This window comes from Numida meleagris, chromosome 5, assembly GCF_002078875.1.
Source record: "Numida meleagris isolate 19003 breed g44 Domestic line chromosome 5, NumMel1.0, whole genome shotgun sequence".
Lineage (NCBI taxonomy): Eukaryota > Metazoa > Chordata > Aves > Galliformes > Numididae > Numida > Numida meleagris.
Window position 1 is genome coordinate 61932147 of NC_034413.1, and position 15726 is coordinate 61947872.

The following is a 15726-nucleotide window of genomic DNA, read 5'->3' on the forward strand; positions in this document are numbered from 1 at the left end:
TTCGTGTACTATTGGGTATGGATGTTTCTCAGGACTTGGAAAGGCCCATACCTACAGCGCACATTAGTAACTCTGGGTTGGCCAACACCTTACCTCACCTGAGGGCAGTTGGAACTACTGCAGGCAGAAGCATTTGGGCCCACCACTGAAGTAATGAATATCTCTGTTCAGGCAGCTGCCAGGGCAGGGGTCTTGTGTCTGGAGACCCTTCTCTCTCAGTTGAAGACTTGACCAGAAAAGTGGTCTTCAGTATGTCACTGAGAACTGCCCAAATTTTCTGTTGGCTGTTTATATTACCCCTGTTTTCAGGTTTTCTGAGTTTTCTTTAATGTTTTCTTTTAATATGTAGAAGTGGTGCTCATCACGATGCCTTATAGCATCACTAAAGTATCTCCTGTAGTATTTGTGGAGAAAAAATAAGTGATTCTACTTTGGGGACCAGATACTGAATTTAGCAACGGTTTCTATACAAGATAGAAGAAAGGGAGATGGAAAGACTGGGCAAGCATGCCACTGACAGGCAAGGCAGTCAACAAAGGATTTGTAGAAGGAATGCAAGGCATATATGGCTAAATATTTGTTTTCAGTGCACTTTTTGCCCTGAAGAACATGTGTTTTTCAGACTCCTTTTTCCAAAGTACTAATAACTAGGCCATCTGTTTGTCTCTCTGAATCAGAACAAACTCCGTGAAAGCCCACCTTGAAAAACAATTAGAAATTATCAGCTGTTTGTTTTAGCATTTAATAACTGTAATTAGCAAACATAATGACATGTTTGATTATTGCATCCCATGTCTGTGAGCCCAGTGGGAGGCAGAAGATGGGATGTATTGATTACAGCAATTGAGCTTCTTCACTCCCCTCCATTTCTTGAAGCTGTGCATGTAAAATCAGTGTGCAAATCAAGGCTGACTTGAAGCAAGATTAGCTTCTGTGAGTGGGTTGCTTGCAAGAAAACACAGTTTCTATAAGGGTTTTAGTTTAGTACTTTTAGCTTAAGTGCGACAAAGCCCTAATACATTGGAAGGTTCAGAAAACCTCATTTCTGCTCCTGGTCCTTCAGATGACTTGCTGTGGGATCTGGGGTGGATTTCTTCTCTCTCTGCTCTTCACTGTTTCCCTCAGTTAAAGAGAAGATAATGATACAGAAGAGGACAGATATGTGTGAGATGTTAGACCGCCTGTAGAGCCAATGCAAAAAGAATGTCTTCTTTTAATGGTTCTTTTACATTAAATGGTGTAAATATCCCATTTACTCTGTCTGGTAAGGCTGAGGTTTGCAGTTTTAAAGCACCACAGAAAAGCCACCTTTTATTAGTATTTAAAAGAGCAACCGCAGTTGCTGAACTCTGCGGGTCCTTGAGTGAATTAAACACTGTGGTTGGCTCTGGAAGCAATCTGACATTTCTTCATGCAGGCTCTTCAAAAAGTTGTAAATAATGCAAGCATTCATAAAAATTAGGGATTGCTCATGACTAATTGGAAACAAGTGAAGGATTTTAATATGTGAGATGCACTTGTAATAATAATTTCACCCTATTACTCAAAGCATAGAGCAGTAATTTTTATCACAAATGAGAAACATTTGTTTCTAAACCTCAGGTTTCTTGAGGTTTGCCTCCTGTCTCCTTGTTTAGCCTTGCTACAGGAGTAGAAGGATTCGGTTCAGGCAATTATTCATCTTTCCATCATCCAGAAAACTGCAACTGGGTCACTATGAAACCTCCCTCCTCCAAAGAGAATTAACCCATTTTCTCCAGTTTGTCCTGATAACTTCTGACTCTAGAGCCGTATTTATCCTGCTCCCCTAGGGACAGTTCAGATGAACTGGCAAAGGAGAAGTTTTATCCTGAAACAAAAACAGTGCAGAAATATTTTGGTCACTGTTACCCTTTCTGCAGCTGACAATCCTTGCATTACTTTTAGCAGAAAGGTAGATAATTTTCTGACCAAACTTCCAGAATTAAGATTCTTTTAAAAAACTCACTTTGGTGGAAATGTAGTTGGCAAATCAGTTCCTGCACCCAAACCCAATTTTTGGTCACGACCAAGCTGAGGCAAACAGGCAGCATCGTAGCGGTCAGGGCTGGGGGGAGATCTGCACCTTTTTTGGGTGCTTTGTATCCTAGGAGAGGATTAGAACTCTGGGTTGGGTTGTCTCCTTCATCTTGTCTCTTAGCACTTTTTCACTTTGTAGAAATATTTAAATTATCAGGACTGGAGGAGGAGGGGGAGCCTGACTAAGCAGTGGGCAGCATGTTCTTCTGGGATGCGATTCAAGTTCACGTCTCCGCTTCAGTGAATATCTGGAAACTTTTGAAAGCCTTGGTTACATCTTGATATGATGGGAAAGTTTTCAAAACCTTGAAAAGCTTCCTGTGTTGCAAAAAATCTTTCCCACCAACTTCGGTTTCTATATTGGTTTGCCATTCCATAGGCTGCCTTGCTTTTCTGTTGGTCACATCATGCATGATATAATGGTTTTGGCATTGTTACGGTGTGTGAAATAATCCAACAAAGAGAGAATGTGCTTAAAATAAGGATTTTTTAATGCATGTACGTAGGCCTGAAAATAAAAGTGAGCTTATTTCCTCGTAAATCACATCCTTGATACATTACTCTCCCATTCTCATTCTCTGTGGCAGAGGAACAGGACAGCCAGGATGAGACCGAATTCCCCTGGTTCCTTCTAGTGATCATGGAGTGCTCATTTCAGCCGAGGCACTGGGGCTCTGTCTGAGAGCACAGAGCCCCACTTGGGCAGGACTGGAAGGAGCAAGGGGCCTCTGAGGAGTCATTCAGAGGACCAGGACACTGCCCACCATGAGCCAAAGGCAAACATCGGGCACACGCACAGCTGTTGGTGGAGTTTAGGCAGGACAGATTTTGTACTCCACACATACCCCTGGCTGCCCAAGAGCTCAAAATATATATGTTTCTGTGTGACTTGGTTTGTGCAAAGAAACACATTGTGCTCGAAAGTGAGCTTGTACCTATCGTGGCATCAACAGAATAGACGGTTTCAGAGTCAAATGGATGGGGGCTGTGCTGTCAGCTGGGAACTGCATCTACAAGTAACCTCTGCCTTGTAGTCAGGTTGAAAAACTGTGCCTCGAGGTATGCTCATGTATGTCATCAGTTTGATGTCCACCTGCAGGAGATCCTGCAATGTGAGGCACCTCTTTGACTCCTAATCTAAATTCTCTTCAGAGCAATTCTTCATCTTGTGATGAGCCAGGCCAGTGCTTTTCCAAGGCACGTTTGCTTTCGTTCCAATTCTACTCTGACAGCAAAGCCTCCTAGGGCTCTTCCTACCAAATTGTGGTGTTTAGGAGCCCTCCAGGAGTCATAGCCCGAAGGAGTGTGTGAGTCCTGTGTCCTGTATGAGAGAACACAACGTGCACAAGTCCTTGCAGAGCTTTTCCTTCTTTTTGGCCAGATAATTTATTTCAGAGGAAGCATGTGATTTCCCTTTCTCAGAAGTGCTATTTCTCTTAAAGAGATTTAACTTCCAGTTGAAAAGTGCAAATTGATCTGCATTTTTACAGCTTGTTTGCAAGGTCGTAGCAGTTCTGTGCCAGCTTTCTGAACTGTAATTTTGCTATGACTTTTTTCCTAGAAAACAGTGTAAATACACATCTGACAACACACAATTCCTGAAAAAATCCTGTGATAATACATGAAGGAATAACTAAATATTGCATGAGGAATGAAATTTCTATTTCAAGCTTATTTAACTTTATTCACAGCACAGAATAAAACGAGGTGCTATAGAATAGATTGTATTTACCCCTATGTTTGTGACTGTGTATTTCAGGGTAGAGCCACTCCTTTATGGCTGTTTTAAGAATTGCTGTACAACATTAAGTGCCGGACACTAGCAGTTTAAAAGGAGTGGATTTTAAGACAGGAAAACCACAGGGGGAAAAAAAAAAATCATTCCAATTGCCAACACTCTCTAAATAGAAAGAATATTAGGCATGAACTTCTAATCAAAACTTCAGTTTCTAATGAATTGCCAGATAGATTAGAATGTCTGACTGCATAAACATGACTGGGATATGCCGCATCCAACTGGTGGGACTTTACAAAGTGCCTGGCAATGACAGATGCAGCCTGTTGGGTAACAGTGAGAAATACTTAACTACTTTCACTTTCTTGCTGCTGACCAGCCTCAAACTAGCCCCACAGGAGCATTTTATAGCACTGCCTGCTTGGAGAGGCATTGGATTAGATTGATGGGATTAGGTGAAAGGCAGAAGAAATGCTAGTAACAATTTTCCTTGTTGTTGTTTTTTTCTTTTTCCCTTTCCTTTGGAGCTCCGGCAAACGCAAGCATGTCTTCCTCAATTAGGCAAGCCTGAAAGCTACAAAGAGCGCACAGGCTCTTGAATGTGCCTTAATTTATGTTTATCAATTCAGTGCACATAGTTTTTTTGACGTGTGCTTCCTGCCTGATTTTCTAACAACCCTTTATTTTCCACAGGTGGCCGTGATAAACGAGGTGGTCCTGTCTTGACCTTCCCAGCCCGCAGCAATCATGACAGAATAAGACAGGAAGACCTTCGGAAACTTGTGACTTATTTGGCCAGCGTGCCAAGGTAAAGCCAGAAAGAAAACACTTCAAAGCTCAGTGTGGATGGATGGGTGGGGAACTTGTTCTTGGCAGTTGCTGATTTCCAAGTATTAACCTTTAGTACCCTCAGTTCTTGGGACAGAGAAACAAAAGTGCTCCCTTCCTCCTCCTGCATATGCTCTGGTGGATTTTATTGCGCAAGCAGCAATGCAGAAGTCCCTGAGAGCAGAGGCGATGCTCCCAAATCTGGCCTTCAGGCTCAGAAAGCCAGCTCACAGCATCAGTGAGGAGACGCTCTCATTTCTGATGTTTCTGTGGCAGCTCTCCTAGAGGATGGGAAAGGGAGGAGTGCTTGGAGGCTCTGAAACTTTCCTGAGCTTTCTCCAAGGCTTGAGAAGGAAAGTGGGCAGACTGAAGGGGCAGTTTGCAAGGAGAATTGCTTCAGATGGCTCTGCATGCAAGCCAGCTCTGCTAGAAAGTGCCTTTCCCTACATCAGTGCCCGTGGCCCTTGTTCAGCAGGTCTCCATCCCTTTCCCAGGGACGCGGGAACACTGTTCTGTTGCCAGTGCTTATTTATCTTAGCACGCTTTAGGAGGCAGTTTGTAGGGCTCAGTGCCCTGGTAAGTGTTTCTGATCCAGTTTCTGAGCCAGTGTTTAATGCCTCAGCAAGTACAAAGCTGTGCACAGCCTCATCCAACATCTTTTCCCTATTTTCAAGCCTGTCCACTGTCCTCACCCAGTAACCATCACACTGGGTGAGGAGTACCCCAGGGTGAGTGTGGGGCTGAGAAGAGCTCTTCGGATTTGCAACGATACATTCTCTGCCACCCAGGAATTCCTTCTTTTTCAACCTGGGATATAACCCATTCCACAATGCTTATGTTATGACATATAGTGAAAAGTTACCCTCTGAAATGGGAGGAGTTGATTGTACCTGGATATCAAGAGGTAAGTGTCTCAGAAGCGCACTCAGTTCCTTAAACATGTGATGTGCAGAGAAAATTCTGCTTTTGGTACAGAAGAGAAATGAGGGCTTGCAGTGGGCAGCAGAGGCTTAGAGGCAAAAGAAGCCACATCAACCATCTCTGCCAGTGCTCATCTCCTGTTGACAGGACTTGATAAGTCCACAGGCAGTGCATTTCTTGCTGCCTTGGACTTTTGCTCATCAAGCTTTTACTAATAAGCTGAATTGGTTTGCTTTTTCTTTCTCTTTTTCCTGCTCCCTCTCTTTTCCCCTGGGCAGCTCTATTTACAACCATATTTTAGGGAGATTACAGACATGCTGTGAGGTTGGGAGAGCAGTAGGTCACTCCCTGATTGCATCTCCCAGGGCTTGGCAATGCCCCTCCAGCTGCTCCAGTAATGAAACTGCTCCCTCACATCTTATCATCCTTTGCATGGCTGCAAGTACAAAGATATGACGTTGTCTCTTTTCCCTCAGAGATGGGGGTTACGAGCAATTGCACAGCTAAAATGACCTTCTACCATGTTAAACTTTTCTGTTAATTGCTCTTCCCACATGGAGGTGGCAGCAACAGGAAGATGCATCCGTTCTGTTCCCCGCTCACACAACTGAACAGGTACCTTCTGCTGCTTTTGGTTGCCTCACTGTGAAGCACTAGAATAAGTCATCTCACCTCTTCTTAAAAACCTCCACAACTCCAAACCTTTGTCATGGGCATAAATGTTAGGAAGAGGGGATGAACCAGCAGGTGACTTCTTTAGGTTCCTCCCGATCCTGTTATGTATGGTGTTGCAGCGGAACTCAATGCGGTGGGAGGAAAAAGCAGTCATAACCTTCTAGGTTTTGGCACATGGGACTGTGTAATCTGGGCGGTGTGTGGAAACACTGAAAACTCATTTTTCCCTGAGTGTTTTGTTCATTGTAGCAAGGGCAAGTGGCTGAACTTTCAAATTTATTTATTTTTTGGAAAAAAATAAATGCAAGGAACAACCCGAATTCATATCACTGGCTCCCAGTTCCTATCTACCCCAAGATGACTGCTGTAATGAATAGCTGTGTCCGTCATCCACCAGAACAAGCAGTTCCATTAGCTGAGACTCTGGGTATGATGTCGGGAGAAACTACTCTGATGTTCAGAGTGCTGAAATGGGGAGAGATTCTCTGATAGTTGAAAAACTAGAAATTCTCTTTCATGAAAAAAAAGGAAGAGGGGCTGTAATTTATCTTATTGACACCAGTATAATAATTCTTTCTTTATTCCCACTGCGGTGGTTTTTGAGTGAGACAGATTGCTCTCTGCATTGATACTATCTGTCACTTAACCCCGGTTTTATATCTTAATGGAGGGGCAGAGGTAGCACATTGCTGGGAGCTGGGCGCAGGTATGAGATTGGCGATGAAATGTGATGATAGATTAGGGTAAGTAAAACCAGGGTCTTGCTAGCAGTTCTCAAAGTTTCTGATTCAGCTTTCTGTAATTCCTTCTTCAGAAACAGAATAATAATGTGGGTTTTCTGAAAGCAGCAATGTGTGTTTGAGTTAGAGCAGAATAGTGAGTGCTTTCATTGCGCTGGGAGCTGCGGTCAGGCGGGTGCCTGAAGTCAGTGGGGTTTCTCACTCAGCTGAGGGCTGCTGTGTGGGGGTAAGACATCAGGTCTAGATCCTGATCCGGTGCTCCTGGGTACAAGGAGGGGGAGGCTGGCTGGTTCACGGCTGTACACTGATTCTTGTAGGCATAGTGGGAGGTTCTTTACTCCAAACTGCTGCAGTACAATTAGTTACTAAGAAACTAAGATGCTTTTCATTAGAAGTGAAGATAATTGCCATGGATGGCAGGTCCCTACTGTTCTGCTGTTTTCAGCTTGTTTCACATTTGCACCAACGCTTTCTGGATAAGCAAAGTTGTATTCCTTGCGAATCAGGATAGCTCCCATTTACATGCAAATTTAAATGGGATGCGATGTTTAGCAATTTGGAGGGCTTGACTGAATCTAGGATAACATCATGTTTATGATCAGGGGAGCTGAGCTGGGGGAATTTTCTGGCCTCGCTGAGGATTTTATGTCTTAAGACCGGTGTAGAACCATCTATTCCCGTAGAGTGAGTTTTGATTTATGTGTGTGTAAATGAAACTAGCACCGGGCCAATCTCTGCTGTGAGCCCTTTGGAATTAAGAATTAAGTTATGCACAGGCTATAGGAGGATAACAAGGAGACAGAATATTATTAGCTTGAGTTATCTCTCTGCGTAGTGAAGCAATACGATGAAGGAAATGTTTTTTGTCAGCTACAGTGAATCTTCCGGCTGAACACATCAATCTGTTTCGAAGCCAAGATAAGCAGTCTTCTGTGCCCTCCGCAGAGGGGGAAACCCAAGATGCCTCAGAGGCCTGTATTTTTAAAGACATCTACTTTTATTTGTCCTCTGTTTAAAACCAGCTCAAATATTTCCCAGCTCTGGGGGACATCCAGGACTCGTAATGGTAGCAAAGTGTTTCCAAGGGGCAGCCCTATGTGTTTGAACAGCTTCTCGGAACTGCCTGAGCTGGATTAAAGGTGCTAGTATCAGTAAAACAACATAAGTGCCACTAAAAATGAGTTTAATGGTTGGGGCTTTTTAAAATTGAAAGAACAACACGGGTTGGCAAAATGTGGCAGTACTCAACACTCTTGGATTTATTTTAAGCTCTTGTCTGATGACCTGTGGAACTGTGTATATTAGCTCTTCTGGCCAGGAGGAGTGTGAAACTCATTTTGTTCATTGATAGGAATTAAACCCTACAGCTCTACTTTCAGTGACATGATCCTAGCACAAAAGAAGCTTTTGAGGATTGTTTTTGCTGGAAGCTGTTGTGGATCTACAAAAATATTCATGTATTTTAAAAATAACACCAGGGATTTCATAATAATTTGGGTAACTAAATATACGGTGCCACGTGTGAGATAATTATTCTGCTGTACAGTTGCATCAAAATACCACATTAACAAATGAACTGAAGCTAATCAGAGTAATGGAGGTTTAATGTTTGCTTCAGACATAATTTGATTTTTTTAAAAGGTAAGTATTTTGTAGAAAGAAGCTCTACATAGGATTATCTACTCTATATAGGAGTATATAACTGATGTGCATGCTAGTGGATTTAAGAGCCTTTTGCAACATGAAAGCCAAGTCAAATCCAGTTTCCATTGTACATGGTATAGATACGTGATGCTGTTACTTATCATCACCCGCTAGTGCCTGGAAAGCTTCTGTGCAAGTGACCAGTGGTCTCACCCCATGCCCTTTGAAAGGGCTTCTGAACATATCACTGTTTTGTATCCATATCCACTTACTGACCACGTAAGGACCAAGCAACACATTCAGCGCCAAGTTACCTCTTTACCTCTTGTTGGAAATCAGCTCTCTAAAGAGGATCTCCAATCTCCTACCAGCTGCGTTAATGACCTGATCAGCACTGTATGTGACATTTTATTCCTAGATATCTGGACAACGTAATTGATGTCAATATTCTGCAGTAAGTCTCTACAGCTCCAGCCTGTAACCAAAAGCTACCAGAAAATGTGAACTTTCTAGAATTGCAGAGAGAGCAACAACAGCAGCAGTCAAAGGCTGAGGAGCAGGCACGATGAGAAAAGGTTGGAGGTATTGGGGCTGAGGTGTTGGGGTTCTTAGTTAAAAAAGCAGGAAAGTAGAGAGTTATGTGATAATAATCCAACATGCAAAACTGAGCGAATGGGGCAAAAATAAATGAGTTAAAATCACAGATAGAAGAAATGAAGCATGCAGCATATTCAGAGAATCACAGAATCAATGGCTTGTAGCATGTCCAGCTTTGGAGCCCCTGTTGGAAGGGGTATCAGGAATGACCCAAGTATTGTTGCTCCTGTTTTTCAGCAGAGGGATAATAGTCTCTCAAGCTCTCTTCTGACAGCGTTTTGTCCAAACCTAAGGTCAATGGGGGCTTTCCATATCAATTTCCAAGTTATTTCCTGCCTTCATTGCCTACTGCTGGTTTCTGGATAGCATAAGGACTGATCTTGCAAAGCTCTGAATCTAAAGCAAATGTCCTCTATTACTCTGCCTTTTGTGGGAGATAGGACCACTCTCAGAGCAGCTCTAGCTCCGTTTGCTGCTGAGAGTAGCTCTGCCTTCCAGCTGGATAGCTGTACAAGTGTTTTCAGACTGGTTTTGTGATGAACAACCCAAATAGCACGGTGCTGAGCTTTGTAGGTAATGTACTGTGAATTGCACAGCTCACATAGCATTTTTCTTCTGAAGACTAATAAAAGGCAGGGCAAGCTGAGCTCTGCTTATCACTTGTACCAGAGATCATCCAATACATTCCGTTTGGTCTAGCAGAAACATCCCTCATCCTTCTGATGGAAATATCTTGTGAAATAAAAGCGAATAAGAGTAACATAATGTTAATATCGAGACAAGCCCATGGAGATTCGATTGCCTTGTTTCAGAACATAAATTCAGAGACTGAAAAAATTAAAAAAAATAAGTCAATGCTATTTCAAGACTGGATCTTTTATTTGAAAAAAAAAAAAAAAAGAAAGCAACACCTTAATAGACATGTAAAATACAAATTTTGAAGATCTTAAAACCTATTACTTTTCTCACACTAATGTCTCCAACATTTGTGTATTTTTATATAGTAGCTAGCCCCATTTTGTTTTATATTAATTGTATTTTGATAAATAATTGAAATTACTGATTACCACACAAAGTAGGATTTCAACTTGCCATTGTGTTTTTAAGCATTTTCATCATCTGCTTAATTTTTTGACTATAAACCTGCAGTTGAAAGCAGATAATATCAAGGAATCCCTCATTTATTGTCTCTGAATTATTTCCAAGGCAGTTTTCTTTTTTACATCAGGGATGGGGGTGTCCAGTTCTCTCTTACTGCCAACCATGCAGGCTCCTGCTGTGATTTCAAAGGCATGTTGGGTTCTTTCTGGTTTATCTGATATCTCTAACGTAAAGATTCTTCAGCGGCTTGCTGATTTGAAGATTTTGGATTGCAGAGGTTAGCCCTGCTGGCTGTGTTTAACATACAAAGCAAATGCACGAGTCTGGAAGAGAAACTCCTTTTCCCGGCGCCGTGCTGCTTTTCCAGCTCAGTGGGAGCTCAGTCATGCCTTCCTCAGCCGAGTCAGCGGATCAGGCTCCAAGGGGAACAAATCCCATGAAATAAAAGGTTGCTGCTTTACTTCATGCTCTTCCCAAATGGCAGAGCAAGCATCTCTAGCTGGTTTGGGTCCAGAGCCTTTTGGTGCTATTGGTCTGGCCCTCCCTACAGGCAGCACAATCAAACTGTCGGTTCAGAGCAGGCAGAAGGACAGCAGGGAGCCCTCCTCCTCTGTCACCATCTTCCCGTGACCACTGTGCAATAAATGGGAAGCCCATGGGCTGCAGCTCCGCAGCATCACCACACCTGACTTCACTCTCTCAGAAAAGGCCCTTCACCATGTACAGCCCCATGAGTGAGAGCAGATTTGAAGCAGCGCATTTCCTTTGAACTCTCTGAATGCAAACCGGGTGTAGACAAAGCTTTTCACTGCTCTGTCTGCAGCAGGTGCTGCCCTACCTGTGCACCCTGAGGTGCTTCCAGCCCCAGAGTCTGGAGCCTCTGCGACTCAGTGACGCCAGTGGGGTCTGAGCCCGATCCCAGCCCTGAGCTGCCTCACGTAGAGCTGTGCTGCTTCGTTCTGCTTTTTGAGCTCCATCCAAGCCCTCGATCTGGGGATTAGATCAGCATTGTTTCTCCTTGCTAAATGGCTTTTGCATGTTGATCATACTGGTGTTTGCTGCCTAGAGGAGGGAGCAGAGGTGATGGAGACAAGTGAGAAAACCCCTTGTAAGCTGGGATGTAACTCACTGCTGAGGAAGCTGGTGTCCACCACAGCCTGCTGTAATTTTAGGCAGAGCATCGTTTTCTCCATCCTCTTCTTCAACAGCTGACAAGCAGTTCGGGGTACGTGTAGCACGCTTCACTGCGCTGCCCCTTCCCCACGCTAGTGCTGATTTATGGCTGTTGTGTACTCCTCAAGGGCTTCTTAGCCATCAGATCTGTGGCTCTGCAGCAGTCAGAGAGGTGCAGGCAGAGACCTGGAGACTCCATGAAGAAGGCAGCTCTGCGCCAATGCGAGCAGTAATTCAGAAATGCTAAAATTAGCAGACAGAGACCTTTTGTGGGAGCGACATGCTGGCAGTGGAGCTGCCCCGGTTCCCTTCCCTGCGGTTCCCTGGTGAAGCTGTCAGCAGAATATGCAGCAGTTCAGCCAATCCTAACTTTTCTTTTCGGTGATCTCTTTCCTACGGCTTTTACAGAGACTATAAAATGGTTTTGTCTCATTCCAGCATGGGTGCTTGTGTTCCTCATCAGTAACTCCAGTATGTGCTATATCCTTTTTGCTCTCAGAAATTATTATAATTTGGAAGTCTTTTATGCCACCCTCTTCATGGATGTCTTTAGGAGCAGGAAAACTGCCATTGTGCTTCGCAGTCTGCTTTGTAACAGGAATATTGTCAAAGATGTTTTAATGTCAGTGGAAAGCTCTTGTAAAGTCCTGTGGAGAATAGATGCAATTCTTTGTGCAAGAAATGGGAGACAGAGAAACAGAGCCAGGCTGCCTTGTCCTTATCTTCCTGGGATGGATGGAGGTGTTGTGGATGCTGCTCAAAGCCTGGATTCTCTAATGCACAGCTTGAGGAGGACTGACGATGTGCTTTCAGGAATGTATTTTTAGCCTTGTCTCCAAATGATACAAAGCTTATGCAAACATGCTGTCTGTCAGTCACTGTTTAAACCAAATCTGTCAGAGAAGAGTCTCAAGAAAATCAAATTCTTACAAGTTTAATGAGATTAGACTGCTGGATCAAGGAAAAGAGACCTAATTAGTGTCCACTGAGAGGGAAGGGTGGACACTAATTAGGACTTCACCCCTTCTTAGAGAATGGAGGTAGAGGGGATATCTCCAGAGCCCAAGAGCTCTAGAAGAAGGAAATTATTAGTCATTAGAGAGTCAGTGCTCAAGCCACCACCACCAAGGGCTTGGCAGTTCCAGTGCTCCTGAAAGTGCATGCTAGTTTATGGTCTTAGAAAATCTGTTCATACTAAAGTAGAACAATGACCAGTTCATGGTAGCATGTGGTATTGAGCAGGCTGATGCTCTTACAGCATGGAAAGTATGGGTTGAGACTGGCAAAATTTGTCTCAGAGGTTGAGATGTTCAGTTCTCTGCTGTTTCCAAAGGGAATCAGTATCCAAGAGTTTGGTAGGCAGTTGTAAATCTCATCAAAGGTTCTCCTTTTCCACAAGGTGCTCCTAACCAAGTCAGTCTGTCGAGTTTAATGTTTTCCTTGTGGATCCTGGCACTGCTCTGGAGTTCCCTATGGGTTCTGTAACACTGTATGCAGCAAAATATAATTGTAACTATGTGGTGCAAGGCTGCTGGGCTTCTTTGATTTAAAAAAAAAAAAGAAAAAAAAAAAAAAAGAAAAAGAGAGAGAGAAATACTTTAATCCAGAGTAAAACCAGACATGAGAAAAATAATTCTAGAAAGTTCTCCCCCTGCCCCCAAAAAGGTGGAGAAGTGTAATTCAAACCTGCTTTTGGCTCAGAAGATATTGTCTGGTCTGCAGTATTTGCCACAGTGTACTTTTCTACTATTAGGAAGAAAGCACTGGTTTCCCTGCCTGTGTACACAGGGCTTTATGTTCAACTTTAAAGAAAAACCTTAGCCTCTGGAGAATTTTCCAGTGATGTAATTTTAGCAGGTTCCTTTATGGTACTTTTCTACAAAATCTCAAACCACCAGAACAACATTCCCTTCCCCTGCAGCTGCATTCATAGAAGCCTCTCACACTTCCTTGCTCTTCCACATAGCCCCATGTCCCCACTGCAATGCGAGCAAAGGAAAATAGGATCCTGCTACAGGGTCAGTGTATTTACAAGGGATATCTTCACTGGATAACCCTTTCTGTTAAAGTCACTGAGCAGAGGTCAAAGTGAAGCATTGGCTGTGTAGAGTCAGTGCATCTCTCTGAAAGTGGTAACAGCAGCAGCAGTTCATCACTAGGCAAATTTAGGCTGCTTTCATATGCATTTTCTGTGCACTACTTCACTGTGTATGTGATGTGGATATGATGCAGCTCTCCCCTTTTACCGTTTCCCATGGGAGTACAAGAAGATAATCTCTCAGTCTTTTATTAAAAGGGTTAGTTAAGCTTCAGTTTTAATTTATTTATTTGAGCATCTGGCTGGCCAGATGCTTCTGCTATTGATGTTGTCATTGAGGATCAAATAAATATTACTTGGAAATTCAGTTTGAACAATCTACTCATTAAAAACCTTTGACCACTAAACATCAACCTTTCTACCTCCCCTGGTCCTAACCAGGGTCAAGGAGCCAAGAAGGTATTAAGTGTATTCAAATAAGGAATACAAATAAAAAATATGTTGGCATAGCATTAGTAAGGCAATTGGTGGGACACTTAGCAGGAACTTTATGGCATTTTAAAATATACATTGAATCAGACTAATGCTGGAGCAAGGCCACTGATTTCAGTGCATTAAATTCAACCAATCAGCAGTAATTCCTACAATGACATAGTAAAGCATGCCTGTGACTAGATGAGTACTTCATACTTGAGCAACATCTGTAATGAAAAACCCTCATCTGGGACAATAAATACATGAGGCTGTGATACTTTGGAACTCCAGTTCAAATTATTAGTGTTCTGCCAAACAAGGTAATGGCTTTTGTGGTACTGAATAATGATAGGCAAAATAATTTTTCATAATACTTTCCAGGATTTCAGAATACTTTGTTTCATCTCAAGAATGAATGCTGAAGGGCTGTTGAATTAAGTATTCAAGGCCAGGTTGGATGGGGCTTTGAGCAACCAAATCTAGTGGAAGATGCCTCTGCCCACAGCAGGGATGTTGGAACTAGATGGTCTGTAAAGGTCTTTCCAACCCAAACCATTCTGTTATTAAGCAGCTCCACAGGCAAACATCACATCCCACTAGGAACAAAAGGGTTTTCCCTTAGAGAGCTTCGGGTGGGCTTACTGTACATATTTCATCTACTTACCTTTTGTACACCATGTGAAAAAGGTATCCAGTATTGTACCATTGGTAATAGTGGATGGAGACTTTTTCATTCCATACTCTCAAATATTCCTTAAACTATATTAACAAGAATTGTAGATCTAAACTGATTTCCTACCATCCCTTTTTATTTGCATGTGAATTTAATGCTAGTGAAAATCAGCTGGAAGAAAGGTAGGCTCGTGGTATTGATTAGTATACTTTCTTGACGAAGTACCGACAACATCCCCACCTAGGATGATTAAATAGACCTCTTCTATCTCAGTCTTATGTAATTCAGCATTTGACAGCCCTAGAGACCAAAGTCCTCTGTAATGTCACGTTTCCCTTCCACTGTTTCTTTACTGCATGTCAGTCCTAATTTGAGACTAAAATTGTATTTCCTTTTCAGTAGCCTTAGCAGCTCTGCTTAGACTACCAACTAAAGATGGTGTGTTTTAGCTGTTCTGCTTATGTCTTTTGTGATCTTTGTAGAAGGTAATCAGATGGGATCCTCAGGTCTGATTTAGGCTACCCATTTAGGTCACATTTGCACTGAGGTAGGTGCCATCCTGGAACTTCAAGGGAAAGGTACAGTCAGTTTCCTGTGTTTTAGTTCAGACTTCAAGTTATCTTCTCTCTTATCTTAACTGCATAACCTCGAATGTACCAGCCCATGAAGTAGGAACCCCACAAAGTTTTGGAAACTGAATTAGCTAATATTTTCACTTCTTGAAGAGGGAAATTTTTTTTTCATAGTTATGCTACATAAGGCAAAAATACAGATCCCTTTAATAGTAAACACTGATCAGACCTTTCATTTCTGGGGAAAAAGCTCTTTAAAGCTGCAATTCCCATTACTGCATTGGGAGTACTGCATAAGAAATTGGCCGTATACCATGTCATCTGACCTTAGAAAAAGCACTTGATAAAAGCTCCTCATTATAAATGTACCATTTTGCCATTCAATGAGTCTAGAGGAAGAACTGTAATTCCAAAACAAAATCTAAATGAAAAGCAAATACCTGATAAGCTAATAGATGATCTTCAGCATAGAAAGAATGGCTGGAAATGCTGCTTTG

At 42.6% G+C, this 15726-nt stretch overlaps 1 protein-coding gene across 10 annotated transcripts in view; it reads left to right on the forward strand.

Annotated features, from left to right (window-relative positions):
* Positions 1-15726, forward strand: part of KALRN (kalirin RhoGEF kinase) — a 459310-nt gene that overhangs the window by 157512 nt on the left and 286072 nt on the right. For all 10 annotated transcript variants that reach the window (XM_021400221.1, XM_021400222.1, XM_021400212.1 and 7 more), the window contains exon 3: positions 4487-4601. In XM_021400221.1, coding sequence (XP_021255896.1) covers positions 4487-4601 — 115 coding nt within the window. The remainder of the gene's footprint in view (positions 1-4486; positions 4602-15726) is intronic.